The sequence below is a fragment of the Pelmatolapia mariae genome, linkage group LG16_19, assembly GCF_036321145.2.
Source record: "Pelmatolapia mariae isolate MD_Pm_ZW linkage group LG16_19, Pm_UMD_F_2, whole genome shotgun sequence".
In the NCBI taxonomy this organism is placed as follows: domain Eukaryota; kingdom Metazoa; phylum Chordata; class Actinopteri; order Cichliformes; family Cichlidae; genus Pelmatolapia; species Pelmatolapia mariae.
In genome coordinates, this window is record NC_086241.1 from 36,131,159 (window position 1) to 36,151,596 (window position 20,438).

The 20,438-nt window shown below is 45.2% G+C and overlaps 1 protein-coding gene and 1 pseudogene across 1 annotated transcript; both read left to right on the forward strand.

The window, feature by feature from the left end:
• Positions 1-200: 200 nt before the first annotated feature.
• Positions 201-7,187, forward strand: LOC134644561 (histone-lysine N-methyltransferase EHMT2-like). The gene is made up of 8 exons (XM_063497650.1): positions 201-303; positions 387-549; positions 670-862; positions 1,782-1,883; positions 2,733-2,804; positions 2,973-3,074; positions 5,340-5,445; positions 7,135-7,187. Exons 1-8 carry the CDS (start codon positions 201-203, stop codon positions 7,185-7,187), a joined length of 894 nt encoding a protein of 297 aa, XP_063353720.1.
• A 5,847-nt stretch (positions 7,188-13,034) lies between these two features.
• Positions 13,035-20,316, forward strand: LOC134644562 (uncharacterized; annotated as a pseudogene).
• The last annotated feature ends 122 nt before the right edge of the window (positions 20,317-20,438 follow it).

The following is a 20,438-nucleotide window of genomic DNA, read 5'->3' on the forward strand; positions in this document are numbered from 1 at the left end:
ACATGTCGCCATTTTGAGAACTAGGCCTTTAACATTTTAAAAGAAGGCATAAATTAGGACTATGAATAAGTCAGCTGTGTTTATGCTGTAAACTACACTACTGCTAGTTCTACTACTACTGATGATGATGACAATGATGACGATAATCGTAATACTTTGTATGCTTTGGTAATACAGGCAATCAAAACGTACAGGAGAACATGCGAAGGAGACGCATTCCTCCACGGGAGGATGCAGTCTGTCATGTTTCTGCTGGAAGGAACAAACTGGGACTTGATATCCACTACATAAATGCCTTCAAAGGTAAGTTGGTCTTTAGTTTGGATTAGATTTGGAGTTTGTCACTTTGTCTTTTGTCACTCACTTGGCATGCCTCTGCAATTCAGGTCGGGGCATTTTCACGACTGTTCCATTCCAAAAAGGAGACTTCCTTTTGGAATACAGAGGTAAACTCATAACAAAAGACGAATGTGAGCGGAGACACAGAGTTTATCATGACAGCCTGAAGGTGTTCATGTTTGAATTCAAGTTTGATGGAAAACTCTGGTGGTGCGTATTATATCAGTGTAGTTTGATTAAGATTAAATTACACTTTGCTTTTGATTTATGAAAAAAAAAGCTTCCTAACAAAAACTAGTTAAGCTAATACTTTTTTGCCTAACCCCACAGTGTGGATGCATCTCAAGAAGATGGGTCATTAGGCAGACTTGTCAACGACAACCACATCAGTCCAAGTGCTAAGATGAAAATATTAAATATCAATGGAAAGCCCCATCTATGCTTATTTGCAAGCAGAGACATAAGTCCAGGCGAAGAAATAGACTATAATTATGGTGACTCGGATTGGCCCTGGAGATGCAAGGTATTTCTACAATTGTACTTTTTGGAACTGATAAATTGCATACCGTAAGCCATTTTTACATTTGTACCTACTCAAATTGGCTTAACGTGACTTAGGGCATCTAGTTTTCCATTGAAATTGAGTATCACCTACTGTGCCTGGGGTCACTATAGCAATGCAGCCGAGCATCCAGTGATATAAATGCCACAGCAAGCATGGATGTCAAGGTGACACAATGCCTGCTGCTCAGTCTATACTTTAGTGTTCAATTCAGGGATCATGCTGTTAATTTTGGTAGCCATTTCAAACATTTCAGAGTTTCAAAAATGATGGCTTGGATTTTCATGAAGGAGGCGCACTCATAACTTATCGAGTGACACCATTGACCAGCCACCTGTTGGCATTCAGTCTGTCTATGTCAAATTTTCTGATCACTTTGGATCACTTGGAACCTTGGTGCAGTAGTTACTGAAAAACTACATGGTACTATAACCTACTGGAAAAACCGGGGTAGGTACTAATGGAAAACAGGCAATTGTGATTGCTGCCACATCAGAGCCCTCTAAAAGCACTAAAAAAATATCAGCAGGTATGCAGAAATAAAAAATGGCTTTCGGTTTCTAAATGTTAACAGTGATTGATGTTTAATGTGATTCTAACCTCTTTAGTTAGATTCAGTTTAAATTTTGTCCCTCGGGGATAAATGGGCCCTAGTGATAGTTCGTTGCTGCTACAGGTGATTGTTTTACTCCTTTAGCAATGGCTTAAAAAAGATTAAAGAAATCACACAGACTATTTTTCTCTATATTCTCTATACATGACAGTGAATATTTTAAAGACATTAGCTTGAAACTTATCATTCTCATAGAGTTTCTTTAATGTTTCAAAAACCTCTTCAAAAATGCACTGTATTTTCATTTTCTATCTGTTACACACGAAGACTGAGACCAGCCAGATTCAGAAGACTGTGAGCTGCCTAAAGCCGCAACCAAACTGCATTCCAAACAATGATCTGGACCTGAAACATCCAGAGCCTGAAAGGGTAAATATAATCCAGTGTACCACTTAATGAACTAATAATTTAATCTATCATCATTCTTTATGGATGCTGTGTGTGTGTGTGTGTTTGGCAGTCACCTGGGTGTAATGTGATTTACATGGACCGTGGCTTGTAGGTCCATTTCATTGTTTCAAAGTGCAAGTCTGGATAGCATCTGAGTGTGTGTGTGTGTTAACCACCCAAATGTGACTTAGGAGGACCACACTGTTATTGGGGGACTCCGTCAAAGTTTGCTTCATGGTGACATCACTCTAGTTTTAGGAGGGGTCTTCTCTTATTTTTTGACAGTTTCACCTACAGCATGCAGAACTGACTGCATGTGCTTTGTTTCTATGTTGAAATGGTTTGAAACTCAGGCTTGAACATTAAGATAGATAGTACTATACAACTTCTTAACTTGTTTTAGGCACTTTTTACTGCTGTAGTGCATGGGTTCTCTCTGGCTGTGTACTCTGGCTTCTTCCCACAGTCCAAAGATGTAGCTTATGGGGTTAGGTTAACTGGTGATTCAAAACTGCCCTTTGGTGTGAATGCAAATGCTTCTCCTTCCATGTTAAACTGGTGATCTGTCCAGGTTGTACTGCCCTATGGTAGCTGGTATAGGCCCCAAACCTGCTACCCCACAATCCTGATAAGGATAAGTGGAAGAGGATGGATGATTGCAAAGGAATCAGTTGTTAATTATTGTAGCCAGTATTTTTTCAGAAGAAAACACTTGAGTGGAAAGGTCCCCCCACACATGCAAATTAAAAACAGAAGCACAGGCCTGCCCAGTACTGTTGCAAGAAGAGCACTTGGCCTAATCTTTGTGCCATCTTTTCTTTGTTGCAGGATCATGATGAAGAAATGCCTCAGCAAGGCTCAGAAGCCATGCATTCTTCTTCAGCGCAAGATTCTGAAGAGGTAACATTGACCTAGGACAGATTTTAATGAATGTTTCTCATGCACGATGTGTCCCTTATGCTATTTGCCGATAGTGAAATGGTTTATTCATCCTCTTGAATGATGCATTTGTAGTAATTGTCAGATTACTGTTCTTTTGTCTTCATTTTCTATCTGTTACACACGAAGACTGAGACAAGCCAGATTCAGAAGACTGTGAGCTGCCTAAAGCCGCAACCAAACTGCATTCCAAACAATGATCTGGACCTGAAACATCCAGAGCCTGAAAGGGTAAATATAATCCAGTGTACCACTTAATGAACTAATAATTTAATCTATCATCATTCTTTATGGATGCTGTGTGTGTGTGTGTGTGTGTGTGTGTTTGGCAGTCACCTGGGTGTAATGTGATTTACATGGACCATGGCTTGTAGGTCCTTTTCATTGTTTCAAAGTGCAAGTCTGGATGGCATCTGAGTGTGTGTGTGTGTTAACCACCCAAATGTGACTTAGGAGGACCACACTGTTATTGGGGGACTCCGTCAAAGTTTGCTCCATGGTGACATCACTCTGGTTTTAGGAGGGGTCTTCTCTTATTTTTTGACAGTTTCACCTACAGCATGCAGAACTGACTACATGTGCTTTGTTTCTATGTTGAAATGGTTTGAAACTCAGGCTTGAACATTAAGATAGATAGTACTATACAACTTCTTAACTTGTTTTAGGCACTTTTTACTGCTGTAGTGCATGGGTTCTCTCTGGCTGTGTACTCTGGCTTCTTCCCACAGTCCAAAGATGTAGCTTATGGGGTTAGGTTAACTGGTGATTCAAAACTGCCCTTTGGTGTGAATGCAAATGCTTCTCCTTCCATGTTAAACTGGTGATCTGTCCAGGTTGTACTGCCCTATGGTAGCTGGTATAGGCCCCAAACCTGCTACCCCACAATCCTGATAAGGATAAGTGGAAGAGGATGGATGATTGCAAAGGAATCAGTTGTTAATTGGAGTGAGAGGCTGTCGCAGGGTATCACACTGACAGACTCTACCACACTCACACCTATGGGCAATTTAGAATTACCAGTCCAGCTAACCCCACTAACTGCATGTCTTTGGGCGGAATCTGTAGTTCCCAGATACAACTCGGGTGAGAGGCACTGTACACCCATCATATTTGGAATAGGTTCCAGCCGCAAGGATCAGCAAATAAGGAAGGATTGTTTTTTTTAATTTTGTTTTTGTTTTTTTGTTTTTTACTCTGACCCACTCCACACAGATAAGAATGCATGTGCCGTTTTTAAGAAGTTGCAGTGTTTTAACTCAATTAACTATTCTAGATAACAACAAAGTGAAAGAATCAATTCCCCTAATCCCAGTAAAATGGTTCCAGTAGAAAAAAGTGAAGAGGTTGATTGCCTTCAAATTTTATACTGGGATGAAGTGTATTAGTTGATATCTGCAACTGAATTGAAAACACCTCACCTTTCCAACTGTCCAAAACAAATACAGTCAGGTCCATAAATATTGGGACATCGACACAATTCTAACATTTTTGGCTCCATACACCACCACAATGGATTCCAAATGAAACGAACAAGACATGCTTTAACTGCAGAGTGTCAGCTTTTATTTGAGGGTATTTACATCCAAATCAGGTGAACGGTGTAGGAATTACAACAGTTTGCAAATGTGCCTCCCACTTCTTGAGGGACCAAAAGTAATGGGACAGAATAAGAACCATAAATCAAACATTCATTTTTTAATACTTGGTTGCAAATCCTTTACAGTCAATCACAGCCTGAAGTCTGGAACACATAGACATCACCAGACGCCGGGTTTCATCCCTGGTGATGCTCTGGAGTCTTCTCTTGATTGTTGACTCTGACGCACATACACCTACCTCCTAGAGAGTGTTCTTGATCTGGCCAACTGTTGTGAAGGGTGTTTTCTTCACCAGGGAAAGGATTCTTTGGTCATCCACCACAGTTGTGTTTCGTGGTCTTCCGGGTCTTTTGGTGTTGCTGAGCTCACCAGTGCGTTCCTTCTTTTTGGGAATGTTCTAAACAGTTGTTTTGGCCACGCCTGATGTTTTTGCAATCTCTCTGATGGGTTTGTTTTGTTTTTTCAGCCTAATGATGGCTTGCTTCACTGGTAGTGACAGCTCTTTGGATCTCATCCTGGCAGTTGACAGCAACAGGTTCAAAAAGCAAACAGCACACTTGAAATGAACTCTGGACCTTTTATTTGTTCATTGTAATTGGGGTAATGAGGGAATAACACACACCTGGCCATGGAACAGCTGAGAAGCCAATTGTCCCATTACTTTTGGTCCCTTAAGAAGTGGGAGGCACATATACAAACTGTCATAATTCCTATACTGTTCACCTGATTTGGATGTAAATACCCTCAAATAAAAGCTGGCAGTCTGCAGTTAAAGCACATCTTGTTCGTTTCATTTGGAATCCATTGTGGTTGTGTATAGAGCCAAAAATGTTAGAATTGTGTCGATGTCCCAATATTTATGGACCTGACTGTAAATGTTGCAATATTTTGCTAACAGTGTCACAGTCATCGTCTGGTGTGCACAACAATATCATCTTTGGACAAGTGCATTCAGTGTGTGGGACCGGTTTCCTCCCTCAAGTGGCTTGGCTATAAGTGCAAAGGTGAGACACTTAGTGAATAGGTACAGTATATAGTAAAAAGCATTAATAGAGTTCAACAAGTTAAGACTAGCTGAAATGAACACTGCTCCCTTTTTAATCAGTGGGTGGTCACATCTAATTAAAGAAATGTAGTATTACCTCTTTGGTGCAGGACCTTGTAAAAATGGTATACTTGGGATTGTCCTCAATTCCCCATTCCATAACATAAACTGCTCAAAATAATAAAGGGAACACTTAAACAATGCGATGTAACTCCACAGACCACTTCTCAGCACCTATGCTTTCTGGCTGATGTTATGGTCACTTTTGAATGCTGGTGGTGATTTCATTTTAGTGGTAGCATGAGACAGAGTCTACAACCCACACAAGTGGCTCAGGTAGTGCAGCTCATCTAGTGTAGCACATCAATGTGAGCTGTGGCAAGAAGGTTTGCTGTGTCTGTTAGTGTAGTGTCCAGAGCATGGAGGTGTTACCTGGATGTGGAGTAGGCCATAGGAGGGCAACAACCCAGCAGCAGGACCGCTACCTCCACCTTTGTGCAAGGAGGAACAAGAGGAGCCTTGCAAAATGACCTCAAACAGGCCACAAATGTGCATCTGTCTGCTCAAATGGTCAGATGGCTTGAGGGTCCAGCGTCCACAGGTGGGGATTGAGCTTGCAGCCCAACACCATGCAGGACGTTTGACATTTGCCAGAAAACACAAAGTTTGGCAACTTCGGCACTGGCACCCTATGCTCCTCACAGCTGAAAGGCGGTTCAAACTGAGCACATGTGACAGTCTGGAGATGCCGTGGGGAACGTTCTGCTGTCTGCAACATCCTCCAGCATGATCATATTGGCAGTGGGTCAGTAATGGTGTGGGGTGGCATTTCTGTGCCTGCCAGAGAGCCTGACTGTCATTAGGTAATGTGAGGATAAAGGAAAATTGCTTCATTATTACAATATATTTCATAGCTTTGTCATAGCATTAATCACACAGCTTATAACTTTGAGATGGCCTTGAGACATTTAAACATACTGACACCATATTAATCTTTCACAGGTGCAGTCATAACCATTTTTATATTGTTATATCTTTACACACATAGTGCAGCTCTATGACCTAAAGAGTTGAAGCTTTCCCAGGTAATTAAAGGTCACAAGCTTCATTCAGCGCTATGTCTGGGTGATCCATCGGTTAAGAAAGCTGGGAGCTTAAGAAAGATTGCACACATGCTTACAAAACACATATATATATTACATATAACCTAGAAACAGATTTAAGTAGAGGCCTGAAGGCACTCAGTTAACATACTGCACTGGAGCTTCTGTCTTGACAACAGGTGACGAGTGGAGAGGACCAGCCCCTGGAGACCACAGAGGCCTGAGTTTATTGCCTTCTTTGGAAGAAGAAGCCAAAAGAGGAACTTCTGTGTCTGCAGTTAATTCTTAAAATACATAAATGTTCTGTACATGCAAATTATGTGATTGTAAACGCAAGATGGGGCGTCATAATACTCTGATGCTATAAAAGCAATCTGAAGTATAATTTTGGTGAAGACCCTTGCTGATGTATGCAGTGACTGTCTTCCCGCGCGTGAACTTCAATAAAGATTGCTTTGACTCAGACCTTCTGGACTGTCTTGGTTTTGTACTCTCCACCAATTTCGAACCCTTAACATTTGGTGCATTGGCCGGTGTTGGTTAAGGAGAGAGTGGCGTTGTGGACGTCCAAGGGGGTCGCACAATCAGGAGGCAGTGATCGATCTGAGTGGACAAAGGGCAGCCCATCTCAAAAGGTAGGCACAACCTGTTGAAATATTCCGAAGTGTGCCGAATTGGATGATTGAAATTGATGTCTACTCATTAGATTACTGGTGACTGTTGTGTTGTTATGATCTGATATTTTGTAATTATACATGGAAAATGGAAAATGATAAGTTAAAGTAGTTGGACTACTGAATATGAATAAGTAAAAAGTAACGGAAATAGGAAAAGGATAAGTTACAGTAGTTGGACTACTGAATTTAGGATATAGGTAATTTGAAAACTGTGTATGGTAATACAGTCAGGATTGAATGTACAGCTGGGCTGGGACATCAAGAAAGTCGGTTGAGGTGGTTTCATAGGATGTCTGTAAAACATAATTAAATTTCTATAGAACGGAACTGTGGGATGTTCTAAGAAGTGCATTTGTCGGAAGGTGACGCTTCCAATCTGTCGGGGACGCTCGGCATTTTCCTCTGGGAGGGATAGTTCACTTGGCAAGTGTGGAGAACAACGACGCTCCTAAATAGCCAGTGGTTGGACCACTTTACCGTTTGGAACGGTTTATGCACTTTTTTGGGTAGCAAAGGTTGGACCTTGGGCGTTGGACGCTTTTAAATTGATTTAGGAACCTTAGCAATTAGAACAGATACAGGTTGGACCTGATACTGTCATTGATTATCAAAAACTTGGAGTTTGTCCCTTGGAGGGTTAATTTAAAATTTGTCTAAATTGTGTAGGGTACGCATTTCTAAGGCCTTGTATATATGATTGTATATATGATTTTTTCTAAGACGTCTGTGTGTGATATTTTTACTGTAATTTTAGGTCGGTATATATTGTCTGCCTGCCAAGTGCATCGCAGCACGCGGCTTATTTTTACACTTTGTGTGTCTGTGTTTATGTAAATTAGGTGCATCTGACTTATTTGAAGTTACATTTCCTGTTTACTAATGAATGGTTAATGACTGACTGCAGAGCCTGGGTTACAGACGACTTGCTGGTGTTTTAAGGAAAGACTTACTTTTATTTCTACTTGGTTGTCATTACGGTTGTTATATATGGTGTTTGAAGGAAATAACTTTTTATTGTTACTTTGTTTGTATTACGGTTGTTAGAAACGATTGCTACTTTGTGAAGTGTTCTATTTTCCACGTACCGTAACGATTTAACACTTGAGGAACTTAGGAGGACTTGCGTTTTCTTGTTTGTTTGTATTTTTATTATTTTAATATAATATCAAGTTTCCACAGACACATATGTCTGATTCAGGGTATTGCTTACTTCAACATACGCCGATAGGCGATCTTTACGTTGTAACCTGTCGATGTCACCTTGTCTCTTCATACATTACTTACGGTTTTAAAGTTACTTCAGTGATAGAACGATCAGAAGAAAGACTAGTAGACTTTGCATGCAGCAGTGTCATTATTTTTCGGGCTATTCGATTATACTGTAGAGAGAATAGAAATTTAAGCCCCACTGACGCCGAACGGGACTTTGCTATATTTTGTGCAACTGCATTTAGTGAGTTTAACATTTTCTTTGAGTGGAGGGGATAACTTCCTGTCTCGTTTCGCTCGCATGTTTGATAACGGTTCTTGTGTGGTTGAATATACATGTACGGGCGACATTGCAAACGTCACCTGTCGGTGTAAAGCTGTGCTTTCAGATGTTCATTATGGTTTTTTAGTAACTGCAGTAGTAAGACACTCACAACAAGTGTTATTACACTTTACCGCTCGTAGTTTGCTTATATTTCGGGCACTGGAATTATATTGTGGTGATAATAGTGATCCCACTGAGGCGGAACGTGACTTTCCAGGCTTTTGTGAGCGCGCTTTTCAGGATTTTGACATTGACTTCCAGTGGACCGGATAGCTCGCATTGTAGTTGTGTGTGTGGGTGGGAGATTGGACTTTTATTCTTACAAAGCATAGGTACATTTAATGGATGACACACAGGATATTGATTTTGAGTCAGTTAGTAGAAATATGACTGGATTCACTTTCAGTCTGGTGTTGACTCCAGTGACACATGGTGACACGTGGTGGGTAGAAACTGAACTGCGTGTTTGCTGTGAGGTTGGTCTTACTGATCATTACTTCAGTATCACTCTTAATTTGACTGAAACAGAATTTCCCCTGTTATTAAATGACTGCCTGAGTTTGGTAACCTCCCTGCGTGAGGCTGTAGAACACAATAGCGAGGAGGCCGCAGAACTGTAGAGTTACCTGTCATTGTTGTGCTATATGCCTATGTTTAATTACCTGTTATAGGCCTAGGTTAGATTTTCAGCTGCATTACATGTGCTGTGCAGCCCAGCACATGGGAGAAATAAATTAATTTTGTTTGCTAATTCTCATAACACACATCACACTTTGCAAGAGGAAGATGTTCACTTTTGGGTACTGCAGAGTAAAACTTATTCCTCTGGGTGAGGGTCTCTACAGGGCGAGTCGGGTTTTCCATGGAGAACGGGCAGACGCACCTGACGACCCTGTAGATATCGAAGTGGCCACAACTATTACAGAAGCTGAAATTGTCTGGTGGTTGACCACGAGCTTTTCATTATTTAGTGCTATAGTAGATTTGTGCGAGGACGTTCAGATTTCCCTAGAGCCATCACAAGATGAAGAACATGGAGAGTGACAGTAATAATGCTAATGTTGTGTTATAGTAGCCTTGCATTTGCGGTGATAATGTGCTAGTTTGACAGATTGATCTGAAATTGTACATAATTGCTTTTAGTTGGTAACGTGTGATGTATTATTTGATGACATTTGCTGAAGACAAGCTTGGTCCCTAGACAGCTAGAGTGTGGTTCCCCTTTGCTCACTTGTGCGTGAACGGAAGTGCATCTGTTTCCTGACAGGCATACTGAGGTCCCTTGAGGAGTGCAGAAATAGTTTTATTCACATTGTTGCACACAAAACTAAACCAAACACACTAACATAACAATGATTAAGTTGAGTGGTGGGTATTTCACTTTTTCTATATTTTACTATGCTGACTGCCTTTGGGTAAGGGGTGAATGGGTGCCTGATTATACGAATGATGTGGTGGATCATGAGTTCACTGTGTGTGTGTGTCACCAAGCAGAATTAAAAAGAGGAAGTGACTGTTAGAGCGGACGGACGAGCACTGAGCTGAACTGGGAAGTGCCGGTGGGTGACTGAAAGGGAGGAGCCGATAGCAGCCATTTTGAAGAGGTAAGTGCTGTCTTACAGGAAGACACAAAATGGCTGACAGCTCGGGTACCGGACAGAGACGCTACAAAACATTGAAAGACCAGATGGAGGAGCTGAAAAAGGCCATAAGGATGGCCTGTACAGGTTCATCTAAAGCAGCTGAGAAGGAGTGTCGAGCCATGGAAGAAGAGGTAAGCAAAATTCTTGAATTACAACACAAAGGTTTAGCTGACAGGACAGCACTGGACGCCGTGCTTAAAACAGAGGGAGAGAGATGTGAGAAGATATTGAAAACCTTACAGGAGCAATCAGGAGGCCGCTCAGTCAACCGGAAAACAAAAAAGGAAATGACGGCCCTGAAGGCAATGCATGGGAACTGCTGCAAGTGGATGATGATGTGCAATGCAGTGTCGTCCTGGATGAAGGAAAAAGTGGAAGAGTCTGAACGAGCAAAGGAAGAAGAAATGGCAAGTATAATGAAATTAATGCAGAAATTACAGGAAGATAATGAAAAGCTGGAGGACAAAATGATAAAACTGACGCTAAAAAGCGAAGGAGTGAATAACCCTCACACACCAACAATATATCCGTGGATCACCCCACTTCCAAGTGCCCCGCCGCAGCCTGGTGGAGCAGAGGCTCCTCCCCCTTATGTGATGCCAGTGATGACCTTAGAAGGAGGACAAGTGCATGGCCCTGGTGGACAAACTGGCGTTGTGGTAGGAGGACTCGCAAATGTAGTTATGGGAAAGAAAACACCAACCCAACTCGAGGAAACAACGGTGGTGGGACAGCAGCACATGGAGAATGCAGGGACACAGACGGCCTGTACCGCAGGTCCAGGTGTGGTATCGTGTCGCCTGGCCCGGACGATGCAGGACTCATCAGGAGAACCGGCAGCGACGGTGGTGTCTCACACCGAAGCCTCACCTGCTGCCCCGACTGAAGATGTGACTTCACCAGATGAAGAAGAAAGAAGGTCAGAGTTTGCTGAGTTGCCGTTCCACAGGGGACAGAGAGTGAGCCAGGCAGGCAAGCAGATCACAAAGAAGAAGGACCTCTGGGACGGGCAGGTTCGTAGACGTATGCACGAGGACCGAGACGCTCTACGCGAGGTAGTAGCAACGTTGACCGTCGTGAAGCAAAAAGCCCTGAAGGAACTTGTGGAGGAGGAAATAAAGGACCTGAAGCCTGGATGGAAAGGGAAGAAAGCCCTGAAGACAGTGATAGAGGAGGACATGGAAGACTGCAAGACCTCATCGGAAGACGAGACGGATGAAGAACATGAGGAGACTGAAGGACAAGACGCCTGTGAGCAGCACAGAAATCTAGATTTGCGCAGTAGAACAGTGTACAGACCCGCAAATACAAAACCTAAGCCCACCGTCAAAGGCAAACGCCAATTCATATTTGACACGCCAAGACATTCCGGAAAGACTGGAAAGAACAGAGAAGTGGAATATGAGGACGAAGTCACGAGAACAAGCCGGAACTTGCCGCTGATAGTGGGACCCAAACATGAACCAATATACCGAGCATATAAGGTAAGAGATCTGGAAGCATTGGTTAGACAATTACCTCCCGTCACAGAAGGAGGAGCAAGATGGCTGAGGAAGCTGGGGGCGTTGACAGAAGGAGAGGAGATTGCGCTGGGAGACTTCCGCGCTCTCGCTGGGAGAGCTATGGTGGCCTGCGGCCTGGCTGACGTGGAAGAAATGGCAGGAACAACTGAATACGCCAACAACATGCCATATCACAATGTGCGAAATGCTCTAGCGGACGCAGTGCGTGAGAAGTACCCGACCCCAAACACGGGAGCCATTCCTAAAATAGTCTGGGATCCACAATACACACCTTTAGAGTTTCTAGCAAGGGCAAAAGAGCAGTGGATGTCAGAAACAGGGATACATCCTGGTCAAGAAGGAGAATCAAGAGCGTGGTTCAGAGCGGCGGTGCTGGCAGGGCTGCCTCAGCAGGTGAGGACTGATTTGGAGAAAAATCCAGACTTTGCTGTGGCCGACTCCACCCAATGGGAGAGGCATATAACGCACCGGTTGATGTTGGAGAAGGATGACGTGAGCAAACAGAAGAGGGAGCTAGAGGAAGCGCAGGCGCTGCTCTTGAAATTACAGCTGATAGAGGCGAGAGATAAAGCCAGCGAAAAAAAGAAGGAAAATAAGGAAGCCACAAAGAAAATGATGATGGCAAAGCCACAGCCTGATCCCGTGCCTGAGTGGCCAGATCTGGACCCCAACCTTTATCCTGATGACCGCTGGCCCGTCAACCCACCAAGGCAGAGACAACCCGCGGGGAATTGGGGGGTGGCGAGACCGTACAGAGGGCGTGGTGGTTACGCCGGGAGAGGACAAAGGGCTCGTGGGACGGGGAATCCCAGCTACACGTCATGGAATGCCTGTCTGAGATGTGGAGCAGAGGGACATTGGGCGAGAGACTGCCCGGAACAGCCCCTGAACTACCGTGGGCGAGGCTACCAAACCCAGGCACGTGGAGCTCCCAGAGGAAGAAGTGGATACAGAGGTGGACACCAAGCTCCTAACCCAGGTGCAGCACCACTCGCCCAGTATCCAGTGGCAGACTGGGGCTGGGAAGAGCAATATTGACGGGGCCCTGAGAAACCGGACGGTGTGGGAATGGCAGATCCCATGCTGTCAATGACTGTGGAAGGAACACCACTGACCTTCCTGGTGGACACTGGAGCGACCTACTCCATGCTTATATCCACACCAAACAGTGCAACCATATCTGACCACACTGTGAGCGTGGTTGGTTTCTCCGGGGTTCCAATGACTCTGCCATTAACTGATCCAGCACTGACTGAGCTGGGAAAACAGACTTTGAAGCACAGATATGTGGTGTCGCCGCAGGTACCAGTAAATCTCATGGGCAGGGATCTGCTCGTGAAGCTAGGAGCTACTATCACCTGTTCCGCAGATGGCCTGACGGTTACTTTGCCAGGCGGAAACCAGTTCCCGTGCCTGGGGACACTCACAAAGACTCAATATCTGATCCGAGACTCTGAACAAGCTACAGCCGACATCTACTGGGGGAGGCTGGTGGAAGACGGCATTCTGAGACAATATGAGCTGTGGAGACCCTGGATAATGAGCCTGGCCGTCTACACCCCGCCGCGTGACCCTTACCACGTCACTCTGTTTTATGATAGGGACGACGATGACACGTACCGAGAAAATTTTGAAAATGACCTCGAAGGTCAAACTTGGAGCGTGCGTTGCCATAACATTTATGTGGGCCCGGAAGGGGTAGCAGCGGCTGCAAAATTGACGGAAGAACAACTGCTTTGGTACGAGATGGGCTCCGATTCAGCTCCCCATGTCACTTTGGCGGTCCACGTCGGTCATCAGGCCAGAGAGTTGGGTCCGATGGTCAAGCGAGCCCTGGATAACAGCTGGTGGCAAAGTACTCAAATCCCAAATGTCTGGTATGCACCACAGTGCAAAACCTACCGAATCACCTGTCTGTCTAACGACGCGGTGGTTGTAGAACACAAAGAAATTTCAAGAACACACGGCAGGGAGAAAACAGATCACCCTGACGCAGTGGCAGCGCTTTCACAGCTCCCTGACTGTTTGTGGTCAACAGGGCCCACGGATGTTGGCCTGGCCAATTGTTCACCCGTCCTGTTCCAGCTAAAATCGGAAGTACCCATTGAGAGACCTCAGTACAGACACAAACCAGAAGCTGAGGAAGGAATTGCAGAAACAATTGAGGGGTTGTTGGAAGTAGGTGTGCTCGAGCCTTCTCATTCATATTGGAATACACCTATTCTGCCAGTAGAAAAGCACGGGACAGGCAAATACAGGATGGCACATGATTTAAGAGCGATTAATGCAATACTACGTACAGACACCGTGCCTGTACCAAACCCATACACGGCTTTAACTGCCATTTCGTGGGAACAAAAGTGGTTTACATGTATTGATCTTGCTAATGCTTTCTTTTGTCTCCCTCTGCATGAATCACTCAGGGACATCTTTTCATTCACATACAGAGGACAGCAGTACAGATACACACGCCTGCCACAGGGCTTTGCCTTGTCTCCAGGCATTTTCAATCAGGTGCTGAAGGACGCGCTGTCACCGTGCCACCTGCCTGAAGGTTGTACACTCATTCAGTACGTTGATGACCTGCTAGTCGCAGCCCCGTCCGCATCCGCCTGCACAGCAGCCTCTCTGGTGGTTCTGAACCGTTTGGCAGAATGTGGGTTTAAAGTAAGTAAAGAAAAACTGCAGCTGGTCCGACCGGAAGTAACGTTTCTGGGCCGAGTCATTGCACACAGGTCAGTGGGTTTAATGAACACACACAGAGACCAGATTCTGACACACCCAAAACCAAGAACTGTGAAGGAGCTCCTTTCCTTTCTTGGGCTGACAGGCTACAGCAGACAGTTTATCCCGAATTATGCGGGTAAGACGGCCCCCTTAAGGGACCTGATCAAAAAGGTGGGCGTTCGAAACCTTAAGGCAGAGTTACCATGGACACCACCAACAGAGACAGCATTCATTTCACTCAAACAAGACCTGTCAAGAGCAACAGATCTGGCCACACCCAACTATGATGAACCATTCTATCTTGATGTTTCTGAAACAAATGAGATTGTGAATGGCGTTTTGTTTCAGAAAAAAGGAGGAGGTAGGGATGTGCTTATGTATGTCAGCGTAAGATTAAATCCAACAGAGGCCAGACATCCCCCATGTACACAGCATGCAGCTGGGGTAGCCAAAATCATTCAGAAAACAGCACATGTAGTAAGATAAGATAAGATAAGATAACCTTTATTAGTCCCACATGTGGGAAATTTGTTTTGTCACAGCAGGAAGTGGACAGTGCAAAAGTTATGAAGCAAAAATTAGAATAAAATAAAATAAGAATAAATACAGTATACAACTGTACAGAATAGAATAAAATAAAATACTATATACAGTAGAATAAAATAGAATAAAATATGCAATAAGATAAAAATAGAATACAAGTGCTATATACAACTCAGTAAAAATACAACGATACCAGAAAAGATTATTGCACATGTGTGAATGTGTGTGTTGATCAGTTGGAGTCTTTGTTGTGCAGTCTGACAGCAGTGGGGAGGAAAGACCTGCGAAATCTCTCCGTCCCACACCGTGGGTGCCGCAGTCTCCCACTGAAGGAGCTGCTCAGTGCTGTCACAGTCTCATGCATGGGGTGGGAGATGTTGTCCAACAGGGATGACAGCTTAGCCACCATTCTCCTGTCACTCACAACCTCCACTGGGTCCAGAGGGCATCCTAGAACAGAGCTGGCCCTGCAGATCAGCCTGTTCAGTCTCTTCCTGTCCCCAGAAGAGATGCTGCCGCCCCAGCAGACCACACCATAAAAGATGGCTGAGGCCACCACAGAATCATAGAAGGTCTTCAGGAGTCGGCCCTCCACTCCAAAAGACCTGAGTCTCCGCAGCAGGTACAGTCTGCTCTGCCCTTTCCTGTAGAGGGCGTCTGAGTTATGAGTCCAGTCCAGTTTGCTGTTCAGATGAACACCAAGGTACCTGTAGCTGTCCACAGCCTCAATGTCCATACCTTGGATGTTCAGTGGTTGCAGTGGAGGATGTTTGTGCCTGCGGAAGTAATAGGTAGTAAGAGAACATCCACTTAAAGTGCTCACCACACACAGTGTAGTAGCCTATGTGAACTCACAAGCCTTCACAATGACACCACTGAGACAACAGAGACTGAGCAAAGTCCTGGATGCTCCAAACTTGACGTTTACACATGAGGGCATAAACATGGCAGACTTGATGGGGTCCGGGGAACCACACGACTGTGCCAAAAGAGCTGAAGCTGAAGAGAAGGTCAGAGAAGATTTGAAAGCAGAACCCATCATAGGTGCGGAGGACTGGTTCACAGACGGCTGTTGTCACCGTGATGAAGAAGGACTGAAAGCAGGCTACGCGGTGGTTTCCAGAAGAGGACGACAGTATGAGGTAAAAGAAGCTGGAAGAATAGAAGGTCAGCAGTCAGCACAGAGAGCGGAAGTAATAGCCCTGACTCGAGCCCTGAGACTGGCCAAGAACATGAAGGTGAACATCTACACTGATTCAGCTTATGCGTTTGGGGCAGCCCACGTGGAACTTGCTCAGTGGAAGAGAGCAGGTTACAGAACCGCAACCAATGCCCCAATATGCCACAAGAAGGAAATGGAGGAACTGGAAGACGCGCTGAACGACCCAGACATGGTAAGCATCATAAAATGCAAAGCACACTCTCAAGAAAACACAATGGTAGCAAAAGGAAACCAGAAAGCAGATGAAGCCGCCAAAGAAGCAGCAGGCTACAAAGGACGAAGGCAGATGGTGGAGGTTATTGCTGAAGAAGAGCCAACCGTTAATGTGTTGGAGGAAGCCAGAAGGGCGCAGGAAGAAGTCACCCAAGAAGAAAAGGAGGTGTGGCAGGCCCGAGGAGCCAGAAAAGAAGGAGGTCTGTGGAGAGGACCCCACGGGCGACCGGCTCTAACAGCTAAGCTAGCTGAAAAGAAGGTAAGTGAGGCACATGGACTTGGTCACGTGGGTGTGACACAGATGGAGAGGAACTTGTGCCACTGGTGGCACCCTAATTTGAGAAACATGATAAAAGAAAAAGCTAGAACGTGTCTGATTTGTGGGGCACACAATCCAAAACCAGCGGTGAAGCCAGAACCAGGTAAGTTCCTCATGCCAAAGAGACCAGGAGAAGAAATTGTTATAGACTACACCGACATGGTGGATGCGGGACCAGGAGGACTGAGGTACTTGTTGGTATGTGTGGATGCTCTGACCGGCTGGCCAGAGGCATGGGCGACTAAAAGAGAGGATGCAAAAAGTGTGATTAAATGTGATTAACCACTACATCCCAAGGCATGGGTTTCCCAAGAGAATTAGATCAGATAATGGGACCCATTTTAGAAATAAGGATTTAGCAGAGGTGGAGAGAATGTTGGGGGTCCAGCATAAATTCGGGACAGTGTACCACCCTCAGTCCCAAGGAAAAGTAGAAAGAATGAACCTAAATTTAAAGAACAAATTGGCTAAAATCTGTGCACAGACAGGGTTGAATTGGGTTGCAGCCCTGCCAATTGCTTTGATGACCATAAGATGCTCTGTTAACCAATCCACAGGTTTCACGCCCTACGAGCTGCTGACAGGACGGCAGTTTCCGGCGCCTTGGACGGTGGTTCCAGAAACAGAGCAGTCCAAGAGAAGTAACAAATCTCATGCTGAATATTTTAATGAGTTAAAGGCTCTTGTGTCCAGTTTTACAAAACAGGTGACCGCCGGGAGGCCCACGGCAGAAGGAGAGGTTCCAGAGGCAAAAGCAGTGTGGCTGAAAGTCATAAAGAGGAAGTGGAAAGAGCCTCGCTGGACCGGACCCTACGAGGTGACGGCTCGGACGGCCACAGCGGTCCGTTTGAAAGGAAAAGGTGAAAATTGGTATCACTGGACGCAGTGTGCTGCAGCAGACGAGAGCCTGGTGGACAGCGACCTAGCTCCACCGAACACGGGGGCGGACGACAGCCAGAGGCAAAATAAATCCTCTCCCCCGTGCAACGGGCCGAACAGTAGTCTACCTGGGAGGCCGAAGCAAGAAGAACAGCAAAGGAGGAGATCCCCACGCCAACGCAAGGGAGTGGTAACACATTAAAAAAAAAAAAAAAAAAAAAAAAAAAAAAAAAAAAAGGAAAGCATTTAAATAAATATATTTTGATAAAAGAAGTATAAGTTTCACACGACACCATGCATGCATTTGACTTACAGGCACGTAACAGGAAGCGTGAGGAGAGAAAATTGGTAAAAATGCTCCTCACAACCACATGGTTGTTATATAAGATAGTATTACTTTTGCTCATATGTATTTTTGTGTATTTTTGGCAGATAGCCTGGAACAGCCCACCCGAGCACGGAGGTCAGCCCAGCCCTCCGCAGACTGAAAAACAGAACACTGAAATGTGGCCGTTACAGAGACCCAAACGAGAGGTATCAGGTAAAAGGGATGGGTGTCTCAGCGCTTATAATGGCATGGAATTGGACTACGTTAAAGGGTCCACGAGTTCATACTCTTTTGATCTGTGTGGAGTGATTAACTGCAAAGGCGCAAACAGCAGCTGGAGGGGTTATGACGTGTGGATCTGCAGTCACCCGGATATTTGTACCCGGGGAGGGAACCCTCACTCCAGCCGGGGAATCCGCCCAGTGCTAGCGTCATATACCGCAGGGCACTGGTGCATTCCTGGGTGGGGCAATGTGGTAGCCTGGACTGGAGTGAAGTGGGAGCCACACGTCCCTGAAGGATTGAAAGGGATAGCGATCCAGAGGGACTTTTCTGCTTCACAGAACCCTATCACCCTATCTCTGGGACCATGGAGCTCTTTGCCCAGGTCCAATAGTCCAGGAGGCGTGTTCTACCTGGTGATTGGGGTAGATGTTTCAGGGACAGACCCAACAGGGGTGATTAGAGTGAATTTAGTAAACCCAAAGCCCAAGCCTCCGGTCATAAATAGTACAGGGGATTGGGGAAACGGGTCGTTAACTGTTACCCGTGAGGAGCAAAAGCGGCGAGTCCTGATTGTGGATTACACCAGGTTGAAGCCTCAGGACTTAATTGAACGCGCCACCGGTTTCAGTGACAGTAACCTGTGGCTGGACTGGGTGGCTCAAAATGCAAAAGAACAAGATGTATCTAACTGTGTTGCTTGTGCTTCAGCTAGGCCGCGTTTGTTCACAGAACCCGCTCCACTGTATCCAGAGGACAAATGGGGATATGACTGCATGCTACAAATTACAAGAGAAGCGGCGAGTACTGGCAATTGTTCGATATTGGCCAGCCTCTTCCCGCCAATTGATAAAGGAACAAAGGTAGGACCATTTAGACCCAAAAAAGATAACTACACTTGCTTTAAGTTCTCAACAGACAAAATGAAATACAAGCTGGGAGATATTGATCCCAGCTGGTGTGCTACGACACTTACAGGAAGAACCACCAATGCTAAGAATGACTCAAATACAGTAATAGGTACGTGGGCAAGAAGTGGGTTGTACTATTATTGTGGGGAAAGAACTCTTTTGGTCCGTGTTCCACTAGGAAGTGTCGGGACCTGTGCAATGGTAAGGTTGGGTGCTCAACTGATATTAATCGGCAACAGAGTGACAGTAATTCCCCAGAGTAACACACGCACACTGGCAGCCAGGCGTAAGCGACATGTATTGGGTAAGGGGACACATGCATATGACCCTAGGATGAATTCACCCACCTGGATCGACTCCATAGGAGTGCCCAGGGGGGTTCCTAACGAGTATAAACTGGCAGATCAAGTAGCAGCTGGTTTTGAAAACTTACCAATCATTTCTGCTCTTTTTCCAGTGACCCCAAACAAGAACGTGGATAGAATAAATTATGTCCATTATAACCTGCTGAGACTCTCAAACCTGACCAGGGATGCCTTTGAGGGAGTGGCGGAGCAGTTGGGTCCGACCTCGTTAATGGGGGTCCAAAACAGACTCGCTCTCGACATGGTTCTGGCTGAGAGGGGAGGGGTCTGTGCTATGTTTGGTGACCTGTGTTGTACTTTTATCCCTAATAATACTGCCCCGGATGGGTCAGTTACCCGAGCTCTGGAAGGTCTTAAAACGTTGTCAAGAACCATGCATGAAGATTCTGGAATTGAGAATCCCTTTGAGGGCTGGATGACATCCGTGTTTGGGCAGTGGAAAGGGTTTGTAATGTCTGCCATGCTATCTGTATCTGCTTTTCTAGGGATTTTGGTCACCTGCGGATGCTGTCTCATTCCTTGTGTCAGAGGATTGTTGGAAAAGGTAATTACGAGGGCAGTGGACCCCGGGGCGGTGACCCCGGTGTCTATGATGCCATTGATGGACGTAGAAATGACTGAGAGGGCCGAGGAGTGACACAGCACACGGTGTGGTGACCTCTTGTGGCAAGAGGTCAAAAGGAGGATTGTGAGGATAAAGGAAAATTGCTTCATTATTACAATATATTTCATAGCTTTGTCAT